Source organism: Gopherus flavomarginatus, chromosome 7 (genome assembly GCF_025201925.1).
Source record: "Gopherus flavomarginatus isolate rGopFla2 chromosome 7, rGopFla2.mat.asm, whole genome shotgun sequence".
In the NCBI taxonomy this organism is placed as follows: domain Eukaryota; kingdom Metazoa; phylum Chordata; order Testudines; family Testudinidae; genus Gopherus; species Gopherus flavomarginatus.
This window is the reverse complement of record NC_066623.1, coordinates 48,384,110-48,401,297: the sequence shown is the minus strand read 5'-3', so window position 1 is coordinate 48,401,297 and position 17,188 is coordinate 48,384,110. Positions and strand designations below refer to the sequence as shown.

The window sequence follows — 17,188 nt, the reverse complement described above, 5'->3', positions numbered from 1 at the left end:
GGGAAAGTCAACCACTGGACTCGTGTTGACAGAAGTGTGTAGGGCTGTTAATCGCATCCTGCTCCAAAAGACCATGACTCTGGGCAACATGTTTGACATTGTGAATGGCTTTGCACAAATGGATTTCCCTAATTGCGTAGAGGCGATAGATGGCATGCATATTCCGATTCTGGCACTAGACCACTTAGCCACTGAGTGCATTAATCACGAGGGATATTTCTCAATGGTTCTCCAGGTGCTTGTGGCTCACCATGGGGATTTCAGACATTAACGCAGACTGGTCCATAAAGGTTCATGATGCACCCATCTTTTGGAATACTGGCCTGTTCAGGAAGCTGCAAGCAGAGACTTTCTTCCAGGACCAGAAGATCACCTTAGGGGAAGTCAAAATGCCCATTGTGATCCTGGGTGACCCCTGCCTACCCCTTAATGCCATGGCTTATGAAGCCATACATGAGGCAACTTGACAGCAGCAAGGAGCAGTTCAACAACAGGCTGAGCAAGTGCAGAATGATTGTGTGTGCTTTTGGCCATTTAAAGGCCTGCTGGTGCTGCCTCTGTGGGAAGCTGGACCTGGCCGATGACAACATTCCTATGCTTATTGCTGCGTGCTGTACGCTCCATAATATTTGTGAAAGGAAGGGTGAAAGCTTCACTCAGGGCTGGACCATTAAGGCTCAGCGCCTGGAGGCTGAGTTTGAACAGCCAGAGACCAGGGCTATTAGAGGGGTGCAGCATGGGGCCATAAAGATCAGATATGCCTTGAGGCAGCAATTTGAAGCTGAAAACCCCTAATATTTGTTGCTATGCTCAGGAGTTCAGTACTTGTAATGCTAGGAGGTGATTGTGATTGGTGCAGATGATGCAATATGAAGGTTTAATATAATTGTCTGTTGCTTTGCAGGGCTCTGTTTGCTTTTAATTAATAGAATAAAGATTTCTTTCAAACCAACACAGTTCTTTTATTAAAAAACAACTCGAGGTGAGAGCCAAACAAAGAAACACATCAGCAGTAAGGGGGATGGGTGAAGGGAAGATCCCAGGAGGAGGTGGGGTCCCGGGACAGCTAAAGATTTGTGTATGTCCAGGGATCATATCCAGCCATCTCCTTTGGAGTACAATGCAGCAGCTACTGTACTTCAGCAGGGCCAAACTGTAGATGGATGGGTGCTGAGTGCAGTGGGTAGTGGGAGTCCGGAGTGCTGGACTGTGACGGGGGAGGAGAGGAATGTTGCTGGTATAGAGCAGAGCCAGGAGGTTTATAAGAGTGCGTTGGCAGTGTCTGGGGGGAGCATATGAGAGAGTTTTGCGACAGTGAGTGCAGAGGAGGGGGGGTGCGGAGATGCTCAGTTTGGAGTGCTAGTACTGCCTGGAGCATGTCTGCTTGACGCTCCATAATGTTTAAGAGCTGCTCCGTGGCTTTATTCTGGTGTGCCACATTCTCCTTACATTCCCTCTTCTCTCTGTCCAAGTCCTGTTTCTCAGCTGCAGAGTGCATCATAACCTCACGCAGAAAGTCCTCCTTAGTTCTTCATGGTTGCTTTCTAATTCTGCGCAGCCGTTCAACCACTGATGACAAAGAAGAGACTGGGCTCCCAAGGTCATCTCTGAAGTTTAGACGCAACATTTTACAGAAGCAGTATTGTTTGCAACACACAGACCACTGATTCAGTGATTTTAAAACACAGACAGCATACTCACACCTGTCACTAACTGGCTGACCCCAGGAAAGCACACATGAGCCACAAGATCCCCAAAATAGTGAGTAGCCCTAGGGGTAGGATAAATCACTCTTCCCGGACCCTGCTGTACACAACTGGGGAGAGCCAGCATGTGCGGGGGGGACTGATAATCATTCCTGTCCCCACATTTTCCACAGGATGTGATCATTATGGAAGATATCTCGCTGCTGAGGGTGAGCAGCAAATCAAGAGAGGGTCTTCTCCAAGACTGTGGCTGCTTCCCTGGTCTTTATGCAGCTTGCCTGTGTGCAGCAAAGTGTTCTCCCTCCCACCCCCCGCCATGACGGCACAGGGCATGGGAAAGTTACCATTAATGGGGCAAGAAACAAAGCAGCTCTGCCAAAGAACCTGTGGCAGCAGATTGCCCAGTATCTCCATGAGAGCTCCCTGGAGATCTGACTCTGATTCCTATGAAGTGAGAGAGTCAATCAAAACCCTGTTCCACCAGTCAGACTAGGGATGTGGTGGGAGATAAGCCTGCTTTCTGCAATCCTCCTGCCCCCAACAACCCACTTCAGTGATTTTCCAAAATCAAATTCACTTATGAGGGGCCTCCTCTCCTGTTTGCGCTTCACCAGCATCTAACAGCTGTGACTGGCTAGCCTCCCCTGGGATAGTAAAGAGCTCCTGGCTGAATTCATCTCTGATCTCCGAGTCATCCTTTTGCCTCTGGGTCCCTCTCCACATCCTCGTCCAAGATTTCCTCCTCCTGGCTCAGTCCACTCTTAACTGGCACGCAAGCCACTGAAGTATCCACTGTGGTATTTGCAGAGGAGGTGGGGTCACCACAGAGTCCAGCTCATTTTAGAGCCGGCAGCTCATGGGCGCAGCACCGGAGTGGCAGTTTGCCTCTGACACCTGGGGGTAGGCATTCCGCAGCTCCTTCACCTTGACCCTGCAGTGCAGTGTGTCCCGATCATGGCCTGTTTCTATCATGCATCTGTCTGTAGGTATCATAATTCTATGGCTGGAGTGCAGCTGGGACTGGACAGCCTCCTCTCCCCAAATACTGATGAGGTCCAGCAGCTCGGCATTGCTCCAAGCAGGGGATAGCCTGGTGCATGGAACAGGCATGGCCATCTGGAAAGATGTGCTGAGACTACTGCACGCATCACTGAGCAAACAGGAAGGGGACTTTCAAAATTCCAAAGGACTTTATGGGATGGGGATGATGGTTACTGCCCTGTCCTCAGGTGACCAATGTTCAAACTGATGACCAGAGAGGCGAGAACAATCATTGTGGAACACCTCCTGGAGGCCAATTGCAGTGCTGTAACCGACCAGGGTATCTACACTGGCACCACAGTGCTGTAGCCCCGGCGCAGAAAGCTGTATACCTCTCTTTAGAGCACTGCAACTGTGCAGTTTCTGTGCACTAAATGGCTTGGCAGTGTGTACACCTTGGGAGTTACAACACAGAAAGCTGCTTTACTGCATAGAAATTTGCTGGTATAGACAAGGCCTTAGTGGTGAATTGTGCTCACAACCACAGTCTAACAGCTCGGCTTGTGTAGTGAATAGCTAGTATCCAGATGTCAAATATCAGAGGGGTAGCCATGTTAGTCTGGATCTGTAAAAGCAGCAAAGAGTCCTGTGGCCCTTTTAGACTAATAGATGAGCTTTCGTGGGTGAATACCCACTTCGTCGGATGCATGTCAGTGTCCAGATGGAGGCTCCAGCTCTATTGTACATTGGGGCTACTAATAAATAACTTTGCAGGCAACATTGATTGCTTTATTTGTTGCCTGCGCTCAAAATGCAAAGATGACGGGGAAAGCAGTAACTGTAATAGAGTTGGATGATAAACCATTTAATAGTCTTGTTAAATCCCATTCTAAAAACTAATTAAAAAGACATGCCATTGTGAGAACTGAAAACTTTCTAGCAGCCCTTACTCAAAGGGCTATGCTAAAGAGTCATGTATTGAATTTGGCAAACCTATGTGAGGGGATACCACAAGGATCAATGCCATGTCTTTTACTTAAAATCTTCATTAGTGATTAAACAGGAGCAGCCAGCGTGATGATAAAATTTGCAGATCAAACCAAACTGGGAGGACTTGCAAACACTGGACAGATAAATAAAACAAGGGGGCCTAGAGACCTGCATGGAGAATAAAATCAATCTGAGTGTGGGGAGGAAATGCGACTTAGTTAATCTTGGAGGATACAACCTGAAACACACACACTTTATGGGAGGGGGGAATATCTGGAAAGCAGCAATTCCTAGGGTGATGATGGAGACCAAATTGTGAAAGATGGTTGAAAAATTTCCAATGAAAAGCTTTTTTCTGTTGACAAATAAGGTTTCATGGAAAACAAACTTTCATGTGATTTTGTGATTTGAAGAAATTTTTGAAAATTAAAAAAAAAATCAGGATTTTTTTCAAATGAAAAACTTTAGGAAAAGAGGGTGGTTTTTAATTTTTTTTTTTCATGTGAGAAACTCATTTTTTAAAAGGGAATTTTTCTGGTTAAATTTTTCTTGGGCAGGGGGGTGGGGGAGAGAATTCCAGTTGTCTGGCCAGCTCTAACTATAAATGAGATTGCAGTGTGCAATGGCAATAAAGAAGCCACTGTGTGTTTGGGCTGGATATAGATATACTAGTAGCTGGAAGCTTGTGTTATTCATGGGTGTAATTTATAAAGTCCCATGTGTGAAGAAGATGAGAATGAGCGCTCTGGTTTCCATGCACTGTGCTGTAGTGAACAATAGTCTGTACACAGGGTTGGCACCTGGCTAGAGGCACAAGCACTTCTTCATTACCATATGAAGCTGTTACCCCTTCCTTCTCTGATCAGCCATTGACTTCCAGCTGCCACAGCACCTTTGGACTTCCAAGTTCCACCTTACTCTCAGAGTGATCGAAGCTGGTGATATTCTGAACAAACAGTGCTCTCAACACTCCATGTAGCTGTTTATATCACCTCACAATGATTCAACAGATGTTCTGGGCTTCAGAGTGACGATCCTGGAATCTTGTATAGTGTGACAAAAGTTTCTTCTCTGCCTTGGTGGGTTCTGTGCTTTCTGACTGATTTGCTCGCCTCAGAGGGTTTTGGCAGTCCTCAGTTTGGCTGCTTTCTTAGTGTCACAAACCTGCTGTTCACTTGGCTAACCTCATCACTGGCCAGCGTGGGGAAAAGGAGGAGAACAATCCTCTGCAGTCTCTTCTGGCCCACCTAATGGGTCAGGGGACAGGCCAGAGACCATCCCCTTTGGTAGGACCCACAGTCTAGATCAACTCCTCTTATATCAAATAGGGAGATGGGGGGAACCCGGGCCCAGCTTCTACTCTGGGTTCCAGCCCAGTGCCCTGTGGACTGCAGCTGTCGCTAGTGTCTCCTGTAACAGCTGCGTGACAGCTACAACTCCCTGGGCTACTTTCCCCATGGCCTCCTCCAAACACCTTCTTTGTCCTCACCACTGGACCTTCCTCCTGATGTCTGATAACACTTGTTCTTCTCAGTCCTCCAGCAGTATGCCTGCTCACTCTCAGCTTCTTGCGTGCCTCTTGCTCCCAGCTCCTCGCACACCCCTCACTGACTGCAGTGAGGTCCTTTTTAAACCAGGTGCCCTGATTAGCCTGCCTGTCTTAATGGAGTCTAGCAGCTTCTTAATTGGATCCAGGTGTCCTAATTAGCCTGTTTGCCTTAATTGGTTCCAGGGAGTTCCTAATTGTTCTGGAACTGCCCCTGTTACCTTACCCAGGGAAAAGGGACTGGCTTAATCTGAGGCTAATATATCTGCCTTCTATCACTCTCCTGTAGCCATCTGGCCCGACCCTGTCACAATAGATAGATGGGAATCGTGCTGCTGAGGGGAGAGTTTCTAGTAGTTCTTTATACCGCTCTGGTGTGACCATTCCTGGAGTATTACACTTAATGTTCCTCAACAAACAGTAAGGAGTTCATAGAAAAGCAACTGAAATGTTCATAAGAATGGCCATGCGATGGGTTGGGTCACAGAGACGCCCTTTGGAATGTGCTGAGACTACTTCTGAGTCCATTTTCTCTGCCAGTTTGGGCCTCCAGACTACTGTCTTGTTGAGCCAGACATGCTCGCCTTCTGCGAACCAGACTCAGGTCTGAACCACATCCCCCAAAGCTGCAGACTTCAACTGAAAACCACTTAGCAGGTGCTCCTGTCTCCAGCACCCAGATACCCGGTTCCCAGTGGGATCCAAACTCCAAATAAATCCATTTTACTCTGTATAAAGCTTATATAGGGTAAACTCATAAATTGTCCGCCCTCTATAACACTGATAGAGAGATGCACAGCTGTTTACTCCTGCAGGTATTGATTACTTATTCTGGATTAAGTAAGTATAAAAAGTAGGATTTAAGTGGTTCCAAGTAATAATAAAACAAAGTAAGTTACCAAGCAAAATAAAACGAAACATGCAAATCTAAGCCTGATACACTAAGAAACTGAATGCAGATGAATCTCACCCTCAGAGATGTCCCAATAAGCTTCTTTCACAGTTTCTTTCTCCTTCCTAGTCTGGGTCAAACAATCGCTCACACTCCTGTAGTTTCTGTCCTTTGTTCCAGTTTCTTTCAGGCATCCCTTGGGGATGGAGAGGCCATCTCTTGAGCCAGATAAGACAAAATGAAGGGATTTCCAGGGCCTTTTATATTCTCTCTCTTGTGGGCAGAAACACCTGTGTTCTCCTGTGCAAAATCGCAGCAGCAAGATTGAGTTTTTAACCACCTGGGCAAGTCACATGTCCATGAATGATTCAGCTTTTTGCAGGCTGACACTATTGTTTATATGGTTAGTTTGAACATTCCCAGGAAAACTCATTGAGAATCAAACACATTGAGATACGAGTACATAGTGTGACAAGATGGCTGATGTAGTATGGGGTGGGTCCTGCACTTTTCTTGGCGGGGGCCTAAGATGCCACCCCTTTCCCCTGCTCTTGGGACACCGAGGGCCCCACTAGTTGCCCAGGAAGGTGGTGAAGGAAGGAAGCGGGGGATGGGTCTGGATTTGCTCCTTACTCTGAGCCCCAGCCCCTCTCAGCCCCTGCGAGTTCTTACTCTTCTCCCCCTTGGGTGGGGTACCTTCTGTCTTACAACACATCTCCAAGCTCCAGTCCTCTCTCCTTCCTTCTCCTCCTCTGACTTGCTGAAGCAGAGGGCTTTATTAGGTTGCTAACAGGGCCTTAATTGACTACAGGTGCTCATTAACCTGTAGCAACCCTCCCTAGTCTAGAAGGAACCACACCTTCATTAGCCTAAGGCTTATATACTTCCCTTCTATCACTCTCCCACTGCTCCCTGGCCCTCCGGTATCACACATTCCTCCTCCCCCCACCCCTGGCTCAACACCATGGGGTTAGGCTATTTGGGACGAAAGACAGTGTTGTCATGATAGGCTGTCCACGTTGCTGTGTTGACTTCCGGCTCTATACTGGATCCGGAAGTGAAAAGGTTGTAGGGATAGGAACCACCTAGTCACTCGTGCATTCCTCTCCTTATTTGTGTGCATCCATTGGAGTGGGGCATGGTCCGTCACAAGTGTGAACCGCCGCCCAAGTAGGTAATACCGTAGAATCTCCATGGCCCATTTAATCGCTAGGCATTCCTTTTCTACTATGGCGTACTGCTACTCCCTAGGCAAGAGCTTTCAGCTGAGGTAAAGGATTGGGTGCTCCTCATCCCACACCATCTGTGAAAGGACTGCCCCAAGTCCTACCTCCAAGGTGTCTGTCTGTAGGATGAATTCCTTTGTGAAATCTTGAAGATGGCTGAAAAGGGCTGTCCTTAGGTCTGTGAAAGCTTCTTTGATCCACTTAAATATCTCCGGGCCCTGAGCTCTTATCGGTCCGTCAGAGGCGCTGCCCTTGTGGCGAAATGAGGGATGAACCAGCGATAGTACCCTACTATCCCTAAGAATGCTCTGACTTGTTTCTTGCGGATCGGGCGGGGCCATTTCTGTATTACCTCCACTTTGTTGCTTCACTGGGCCCCTTCCAACTACATACCTGAGGTATTTGGCCTCAGCCAGCCCTATTGCACATTTGGATGAGTTAGCAGTGAGGCCAGCCTGTCTAAGAGTACTCCCTGGGCAGGAGCTTTCGGCTGAGGTAAAGGATTGGGTGCTCCTCATCCCACACCATCTGTGAAAGGTATGAGGTCGAAGTAATCGGTCCATCAATCGTTGGATAGTTACAGGGGCCCCATGGAGCCTAAAAGGGAGGATTGTATATTGGAAGAAGCTGTCAGGTGTAGAGAAAGCATTTTTTCCCTTGGCATCCTCAGCCAGGGGGATCTGCCAGTAACCTTTTGTCAAGTCCAAGGTGGTCAAGTATCGTGCCTTGCCTAACTTATCCACCAGCTCGTCAACATGTGGTATCGGTTAGGCATCGAATTGGGATACCTTATTTAACTTCCAGAAGTCATTACAAAACCTCAGGGTTCTATCAGGCTTGGGGACCAAGACAATAGGGCTGGACCACTGGCTGTGGGATTCCTAAATCACCCCAAGTTCCAGCATCTTCCTTACTTCTGCCCTAATTTGTTCTCTCTTTGCCTCTGTTATGTGATATGGTTTTATCGTCACCCTTGCTCCCGACAGGTGACGATGTGGTGTTGGATCAGCCTCATACAGCCTGGTTGTGTGGAGAACATGTCTTGGTTCCGCTGGATCATTTCAACAACCTCTATTCGTTGTTCTGGGGCTAATTTGGGGATATCCTTACTTGCCCTTGTGGGCCAGCTGCCTAGGGTGGAGCTAGCAGAATGGCCAGGCATGTCTCCTGATAGCACCAGAGTTTCAGTAAGTTGACATGATAGATCCACTCTGGCCTTCAGCAGTCTGGTTGCTTTACCTTATAATTCACCTCCCCAATGGCTTCCATGATCTCATAGGGTCCATGCCAGCTGGTCAGGAGCTTACTTTGCTGTTGGTACCAGCACCCATTCTCCTGGTTGAAATTTCCATGTTTTTGCCCGACGATTGTAGTAGGTTTGTTGATCCTCTTGTGCTTTCTCCAAATGCTCTCGTACTATGGGGGTCACTTGGGCTATTCGTTCTATCATCTGGGCTACATGTGCAATGACATTCTTCCCTGGATTGGGTTGTTCCTCCCATTCCTCCTTCGCGATGTCTAGTATGCCACGTCGGTGGCATCTATACAGTAGCTCAAAGGGGGAGAAATCAGTAGATGCTTGGGGAACTTCTCGTATTGCAAACATCAGATATGGTAGGAGAGTATCCCAGTCTTTACCGTCTTGGGCCACCACCTTTCGGATCATACTCTTGAGAGTGCGGTTAAATCACTCAACCAGACCATCTGTTTGGGGATGATAGACCGAGGTCCGCAAGGCTTGGATTTGGAGCAGGGTACATAAGTCTTTCATTACACTCGACATGAAGGGAGTCCCTTGATCTGTCAAGATCTCGTTAGGGATGCCTACCCTAGCAAAAACCTGCACCAGTTCTTTTGCGATTGCCTTAGACATGGGGTTTCTTAACGGAATGGCTTCAGGGTACCACGTAGTGTAGTCCAGGATGACAAGTATGCTTCGGTGGCCCCGGGCCATTCTTTATAGTGGGCCCACTAGATCCATTGTTATCCTTTCAAAAGGAACTTCACTTATGGGCAAGGGTATCAATGGGTCCCTTAACTGAGGTCAGGGACTATGCGGCTGGCACTCTGGGCAGGAGGTTCAATAGCGTTGGACTTCTGCCTATACCCCCGGCCAGTAGAATCTTCTTAAGACTCTATCCAGGGTCTTGTCTGCTCCTAAATGTCCCCCAAACAGATGACTAATAAGTCTAATACGGCTCTTGTGTGCTTCCTTGGCACCAAGAGCTGTTCTGCTACTTCCCCCCATATTGTCACTACCTGGTACAACAGATCCTGCTTGATTATACAGTATGGCCCTGTGCTTTTGGTTTTCCCTTCTACTGGCATGCCATTTACCTCTATTACCTCCTTCCTCACGTTTGCATATAGTTTGGTCCTGTCCAAAACATTCGCGTTTGGGACCAATCTGGCCTGATTCTGTTGACTTGGACTCCCCACCTTTTGGGGTGCTTCTGCTCATGCTGAGGGCCGTCTCTGGGTCTCAACGGGGCCCCCTCCCAACCAGGGCAGCTCTCTGGTTTGCAGCCAAGACCTTGGTTCTTAATCTTTTGTCTGCCCTCCTTTCCAGTCTGGATTTCTGGGACTTCCCAGGGGATGAAAATAACTCTGGGGAAAACCCAGCAAAAATTGTGGTAAGGTCATCCATGGGCACCTCACATTCCACTCGGGATTTGCTTCCCTCCCCTAACTTAATGGGGAGGAGTAGGCTCTCAAACCCAGGAAAGACCCTGCCAATTAAGACCAGGTGGGGGAGCTTGGGGACCACCCCTTCAGTCATCTTGGTAGTATTTCCCTGGATCTCAATCCGTATTGGAATTGTGAGGTAGAAATTTACTGGGCCGTGGACACATGTCACTCCAGTGGTCTTGGCCCGGCTCAGTTGGTCTTGCCCCACTAACTTGCCTGAGACCAATGTGACAGCACTCCCATAGTCCACCAAAGCTATGATCTGGATGCCATTCATCTTTACCAACCTGGTGTATTCATGATGGGCCGTCGCAACCCCCACCAGGCTGATTAGGCCCCATTGGTCCCTGGGATCCCCCAAATTACATTGCATGGGCTCCTCCTTGTTGGGGCACTGGGCTGTTATATGCCCCAACGCCCCCCCCCCCCACTCATGACAGCGATATCTCATTGTGGAGGTGGCCCTCTGACTTACTTCCCCAACCCTTTTCCCCCGGATCCCCAGGTCCCTTTGGGGCCTCAGGCTGCTCCCTGGTGCCTGTTCTTCCAGCTATGGCTTTCCTGGAGTTCTTGATGATCCGGGGCCTCGGGGTCAGGACTAATTTCCTGAATTGCTATGTTTCACCTCCTGGAGTTTCGAACAGTTCACAGGCTGCTAGTTGTCTCTCTACAAGGGTGACTAGCTCATCATAGGTGGAGGGGTCATTCTAGCCTACCCAGGCTCGGACGCCTAAGGCTAGTCCCCTCGTATAGTGGTCCAGCACCAGGAACCCAATCATTTTCTCTGAGCTGAGAGCCTCCGGGAGTAACCACTTCCAGGCTAGGTAGATTAGGTCAAATAGTTGTGATCGTGGTGTCTTGTCTTCCATGAATGGCAGTATTGTGAACGTCTGGGCTCACAAGGCCGTCATTACCGCTGCCCTGGCTAGGATCTCTGCCTCAGTTGGGGGTTATCTGCTGCCTCCTCTACAGTCATATCATAGTAGGCCTTCTGGGCCTCCCCGCACAAAAATGGGGCAAGCGTACCTGAACACTGGTCTCAGGGCCAGACATCCCTCAGGGCTGTCCTCTTGAAGGCCAGGAGGTATGCCTCCATGTCATCCTCCCAGGTCATTTTCTGCAGACAGTAGCTGGCCCATATGATCCGTGTCCCATCATACTGGGGTCTCAGCTCTGTAAGGGCCTTCACTTGGTTCACTAGTTCCTGCAGCATGGCCCGATCTTGGGTGGCCTGGGTCATCAGCAGGTGATTGGTCTCTTGCTGCAGCCGCTTGGCCTCCTGTTGGGCAGCTGCCTGGACCCAGGCAGCCTCCTTCTGGGTGGCAGTAGCTTGCATCAGTGCTTTGATCACATCCTCCATCTTGAGGCACGGTGGTTGTGACCCACCCTGGATTATGTTCACAGCACAAAGCTCCCACCCCTGACACCACGTGTGACAAGATGGCCGATGTAGTATATGGTATGTCCTGCGCTTTTCTTGGCTAGAGGCTAAGATGCCACCCCTTGCCCCTGCTCTTGGGGCATCGAGGGCCCACTAGTGGCCCTGGAAGGTGGTAAAGGAGGGAAGCAGGGGAGGGATCTGGATTTGCTCCTTACTTTGAGCCAAAGCCCCTCTCAACCCCTGTGGGTTCTTACCTTCCTCCCTCTTGGGTGGGGTACCTTCGATCCTTAAAAACTGTGGGGAGGGAGTCTCCCTCACCTGCTGGGGCAGGGTCTTCCTTACTCCAGTTTTCTGATCTTCCAAGTGTCCCAGCACGCCTCCAAGCTCCAGAACTCCTCCTCTGACTGCCTGAAGCAGGGGGTTTTATTCGGTTGCTAACAGGCCTTAACTGACTACAGGTGCTCCAGTTAACCTGTAGCAACCCTCCCTAGTCTAGAGGGAACCACGCCTTAATTAGTCTAGGGCTTATATACTTTCCTTCTGCTCCCTGGTCCTCCTGTATCACAACAGCCATACTCATAACCAGCAAACTACAACCTTTCCATAGATACCACCCTCTGTACAAGACCTGGTGCAACCATAGGACCCTGGTTGCAAAAATGATCTATACGCTCACAGTTCATGTCAATAAAATCACAGGCCATGCTGGGTCAGACCAGTGGTCCACGTAGCCCAGCGTCCTGTCTTCTGACAGTTGCCAATGCCAAGTGCTTCAAAGGGAATGAACAGAACAGGCAATCATTGAGTGATCCATCCCCTGGCAGCCAGAGGTTTAGGGGTTGCATCCCTGATCATCTTGGCTAATAGCCATCAACTTATCTAGTTCTTTTTTGAACTCTATTATAGTCTTGGCTTCACAACATCCTCTTACAAAGAGTACCACAGGTTGACTGCGTTATGTGAAAAAATACTTCCTTTTGTTTGTTTTTAAACCTGCTGCCTATTAATTTCATTTGGTGACCCCTAGTTCTTGTATTGTCAGAAGGAGTAAATAACACTTCCTTATTTACTTTCTCCACACCACTCATGATTTTATAGACCTTTATCATATTCCCCCCTAGTCACCTCTTTTCTGGACTGAGAAGTCCCAGGCTTCTTAATCTCTTCATACAGAATCTCTTCCATACCCGTAATCATTTTTGTTGCCCTTTTCTGTTCCTTTTCCAATTCCAATATATCTTTTTTTTGAGATGTGGCAACCAGATCTGCATGCAGTATTCAAGGTGTGGGTGTATCATCAATTTATATAGAGGCAATATTATTTTTTATGTTGTCTTATCTATCCCTTTCTTAATGATTCTCAGCATTTTGTTAGTTTTTTTTGAATGCTGCTGCACGTTGAACAGATTTTTTCAGAGAACTATCCACAATGACTCCAAGATCTCTTTCTTGAGTGGTAACAGCTAATTTAGATCCCATCATTTTATATGTATAATTGGGATTATGTTTTCCAGTGTGCATTACTTTGTGTTTATCACCATTGAATTTCATCTGCTATTTTATTGCCCAGTCACCCAGTTCTGTGAGATCCCTTTGTAACTCTTCACAGTCTGCTTTTGGCTTCACTATCTTGAGTAGTTTTGTATTGTCTGCAAATTTTACCACCTCACCGTTGACCCCTTTTCCAGATTATTTATGAATATGTTGAATAGTACTGGTATCAGTTCAGACCTTTGGGAGATACCGCTATTTACCTCTCTCAGTTCTGAAAACTGACCATTTAATCCTACCCTATCTTTTAACCAGTTACTGATCCAAGAGAGGACCTTTCCTCTTATTCCATGACAGCTTAATTTGCTTAAGAGCCTTTGAGGGATCTTGTCAAAGGCTTTCTGAAAATCTAAGTACGCTATATCCCCTGGATCCCCCTTGTCCACATGCTTGTTGACCCCCCCCCCAAAGTATTCTAGTAGATTGGTGAGGCATGATTTTCCCTTTTACAAAAGCCATGTTGACTCCTCCCCCAACAAATTATGTTCATCTATGTGTCTGATAATTCTGTTCTTTACTATAGTTTCAACATTTACCTGGTACTGAAGTCAGGCTTATTGCAGTGCCTGTAATTGTCAGGATCACCTCTGGAGCCTTTTTTTAAAAAAAATTGGCACTACATTAGCTGTCCTCCAGTCATCTGATAGAGAAGCTGATTTAAATGATAGGTTACAAACCATAGTTAGTAGTAGTCTCGCAATTTCACATTTGAGTTCCTTCAGAACTTTCTGCAAAGGAAGACTAAAAAATTTAACACTTAGCTCATAGTAAAGAAATTTAAAAACTGTCTCACTGAAAGAGCTCATTAAACCATAATTGTGCTTGGGGAATCCTCATCCCATGGGGTGATGGAGTGAACTGTTCTTGACATAATGCTACTCCATCTTGATCAATGATCTTGAAAAAAATGATTGCAGGTAAGGTTTATAGATGACACAGATTGATGAAGTAGTAAATACTGAAAACAGGTTGGCTTTAGAGTGGTCTGGATCTCTTTATAAGATGGATGCAGTCAAGTAATGTGTGTTAATGCTGCCACCTACAAGGAATGATACCTAGGAACAGAAAATAAAAGGCCACTTACAGGACAGAGGACCACATCCTGGAAAGCAGGGCCTCTGAGAGACCTAGAGGTCATGGTGGAAACCAGCTGAACATGAGATCCCAGTGGGATGTTGTGGTTAACAGAGCTTATGCAATGCTTGGATATCTAAGTGGATGACTATTGAGCTGTATGCAGCACTGATGAGATCATAATTGGATACTGAGTCCAATTTTGGTGTCCACACTTCAAAAACAATGTTAAAAAATTGGAGGAGCTCAGTAACGAGTTACAAGAATGATTTCAGGTCTGGAAGACCTGCCTTATACTGAGAGACTAAAAAGTCAAATCTGGTTTATGCAAGGGAAGTTTAAGGGATGACTAATCATCTCGTATAAGTACCTATGTGAGTAAGACATTTCTGAGAGCAAAGGGATCTTGAATCAAGCAGGCGAAAGTATAACAGGTTCCAGTGACTGGAAGCTGATGCTTGGCACATTCAGAATCAAAATAAGGCACTTCTTTTAGCAACAAAAGGGTAATTAACCATTGGAACAACTTAACTAAGGACATGAGGGAACTCTACACAGTGGGGATCGTATGGTGAGATGTCTTTACAAAAGATCTGCTGCAAGATATGGGTTTGGTGCAGGAATTATTGAGTGGAGTCTCCGTCCTGTGCTATGCAGAAGGTCAGACTAGGTTGTCATGATGGTTCCTGCTGGCCTTAAAACCTATGAACGAAGACAGTTAAATATGTGGCTTGAGGAAACATCTCACATGGCAGGGAGAAGGCATAATCTGCAGATGTTTGAAAGATGAAAACATCAGAGTAATAGATGGGGGGATGGGGGGGTTAGGATGATTCAGCCTAGGAATAATGGGATGAGATTAAGAAATGGAAAATTTAGGCTGAATATCAAGGAAAATTTCCTGACAGACGGATTAGACTGTGGAATAGTCTCCCAGGGAAAGTGACAGAAGAGTCATTGTATAGGACACATAAAATGGACTGGACAAAGTGCTGTGATGTATAAGGAGAAATGCTCCTGCATTGGCAGGGGGATGGTTTAGCTGCTTGGTGGAAAAGTCCCTGCACATCTGTTCTATTTTACGGACATGGGAGCTGTACTAATCCTATTTCTCTCCCCCCTCCCCTTTTTTTTCCTAGTACATTGGAAGCCTTGATGTGCCTCGGCCAAACAGCAGGGTGGAGATTGTGACCGCAATGCGGAGAATCAGGGTAAGTGTTGCAAAGGGTGTATGTTTCCTTGTGTGTGCTACATGATTAAAAAGACAAAAAGGGGCGCTGGAGGGCATGGCTGCCTGATGGATTCTGTGCTTTTCACCAAGCATTGATGTTGTTTCTCGTAAGCTGGCTTCTTTGATGTTCTTTCTGACTCCACATGTTCTCACTGTGGGTTTTGTGCCTTTCTGTGTTGTCTTGGATGTTGGAAGACTCTCATAAAATAAAGTTTCTTCTTTTTTTTCGGTGAGGTATTAGCTGGCGTGGAGGCATCCAGTGCCTACCATGTGCCAATGTCTTGACTTGGTTTTGGTGGGGTTTGAGTGGCTGCCATTGTCTCAGAAGGTGCCAGCTGATAGGGCAGGGAGTGTAGAAGGAGAGCATGGTTGTGCATGTTTCTCTTGGTTCCTGAAGCACAGACAAATGCACATGCAACTCTTAGATGAAGCAGTGTGTGCATTGTGCAGAAGGGTCTCCATGAAGCATATATGAATGGTTGAGCCCATTGCATTTCCAGAGTTCTGCTATTACACCACTGCATTATCAGAGAGTGGTGGTGGCCTGGAATCACAGTGGATCTGTTCTGGGTACCTACTGTTATCCCTGTGACTTATGCCTAGTTTATTGCATGTTGTTTCTTTGCCACTGAGGACCAATTTTAACTGTGTAGTCAGCTGGCCAGTGGCAGTAAGGTGGTAAGTGGTATTGACTGTTACCATTATGACACAGTCATGTTTGGAGATTTCTCAGGGATCTGCAGGAGTGACACCTCAGTGATACCCCGGAACCACAGACTGGCACTGGTCTGAATTTCTCCGAGGGTGGATTTGATTTAAATCACTAGTCAGGAAGACTCGATTTTAATCATGGATTTCTACATAAAAGTGCATTCTTGTTGGTTGTTATAACCTTAATACATATTCTGCACAACTCAGAGATAGATGTAGGTTTCATTTTTAGAAGGTACACACTATACATTTTTAAAGTGATTTTATTTTAAGACTTTTCAGATTATTTTTACAGCTATATCAGAAAATGAATGATTGTTTGGTTATTTCATTTACCAAAGGTAATTAAAGCAGATATTTATGAAGTCATTGGGAGATGAACTATCTCCAATTCAACAGGTTAATCAATATTTGGAGGATTTTCTTGCCATGCTGTATTAGGAGAACATCACCAGACAGATATTTAAATTGTTTTATTTAACTAAAACAACAACGTTATGTATTCTGGATTTTTTTTCTTCAACAGCAAACATATAATATTTTAACAAAACTAGCATATGAATTTTTTAATTTAGTTAAACATTCAAGTTTTTAAAATCAAGTTTGTTTTTGTTAAAATAGTTACATGAAATTAATTATTTTGTAAAAAAATATCAACTACGTCAGCCAGGTCAACATGAGAAACTTAAAATACTGTCTTCTGCAGCTAACTCAGTCATCTTCACCTTTATTTTCCTGTTTGTTCATAATCTGGAAAAGAAAAACAAGCTTTTCTGCTTTTTCAGGCCCCAAACAATTTCTCAGTTTGGAATGAATTAGTCCAAAGGAAGAAAATATTCTTTCTACACTGGCAGAAGACGCTACTGCTTTTAAAAATGAGACTATCACTTCAACAGTCTCTGAATCCACTCTTAAGTGGATTTCCACCAGTTCACTGGTGTGACTTTCTTTAAAAAAACATCAGCAAACATGTATTTCTTGAATGGTTCTTATTCCCAAACTCTTTTATGGGACTCTTTTACGGCTGGCTGCCATTATGGGGTTTCCCTTCTAGTGAGAAAAGGTTATGGTAGATTTCAAATCAATGAAGGCTAAACTCAGAAAGACCTCAAGACTTCTGGAATATGCTGCTCAAACTGTTTTAGTTTTGTTTCTACTGCCTGTCCCTCCCTTCTCACATTTATCTCCAGACTTCTCCTTGTCCAGATCTA

At 46.2% G+C, this 17,188-nt stretch overlaps 2 protein-coding genes across 8 annotated transcripts in view; one reads left to right on the top strand and one right to left on the bottom strand.

Moving 5' to 3' along the window:
- NOS1AP (nitric oxide synthase 1 adaptor protein) overlaps positions 1-17,188 on the top strand; it is a 183,971-nt gene that overhangs the window by 35,553 nt on the left and 131,230 nt on the right. For all 7 annotated transcript variants that reach the window (XM_050963195.1, XM_050963193.1, XM_050963192.1 and 4 more), the window contains one exon: positions 15,175-15,246. In XM_050963195.1, the coding sequence (XP_050819152.1) occupies positions 15,232-15,246 (15 nt within the window). In that variant the 5' untranslated portion in view covers positions 15,175-15,231. The remainder of the gene's footprint in view (positions 1-15,174; positions 15,247-17,188) is intronic.
- Positions 1-17,188, bottom strand: part of LOC127055876 (uncharacterized) — a 254,037-nt gene that overhangs the window by 185,477 nt on the left and 51,372 nt on the right. The gene's annotated exons all lie outside the window — the stretch shown is intronic.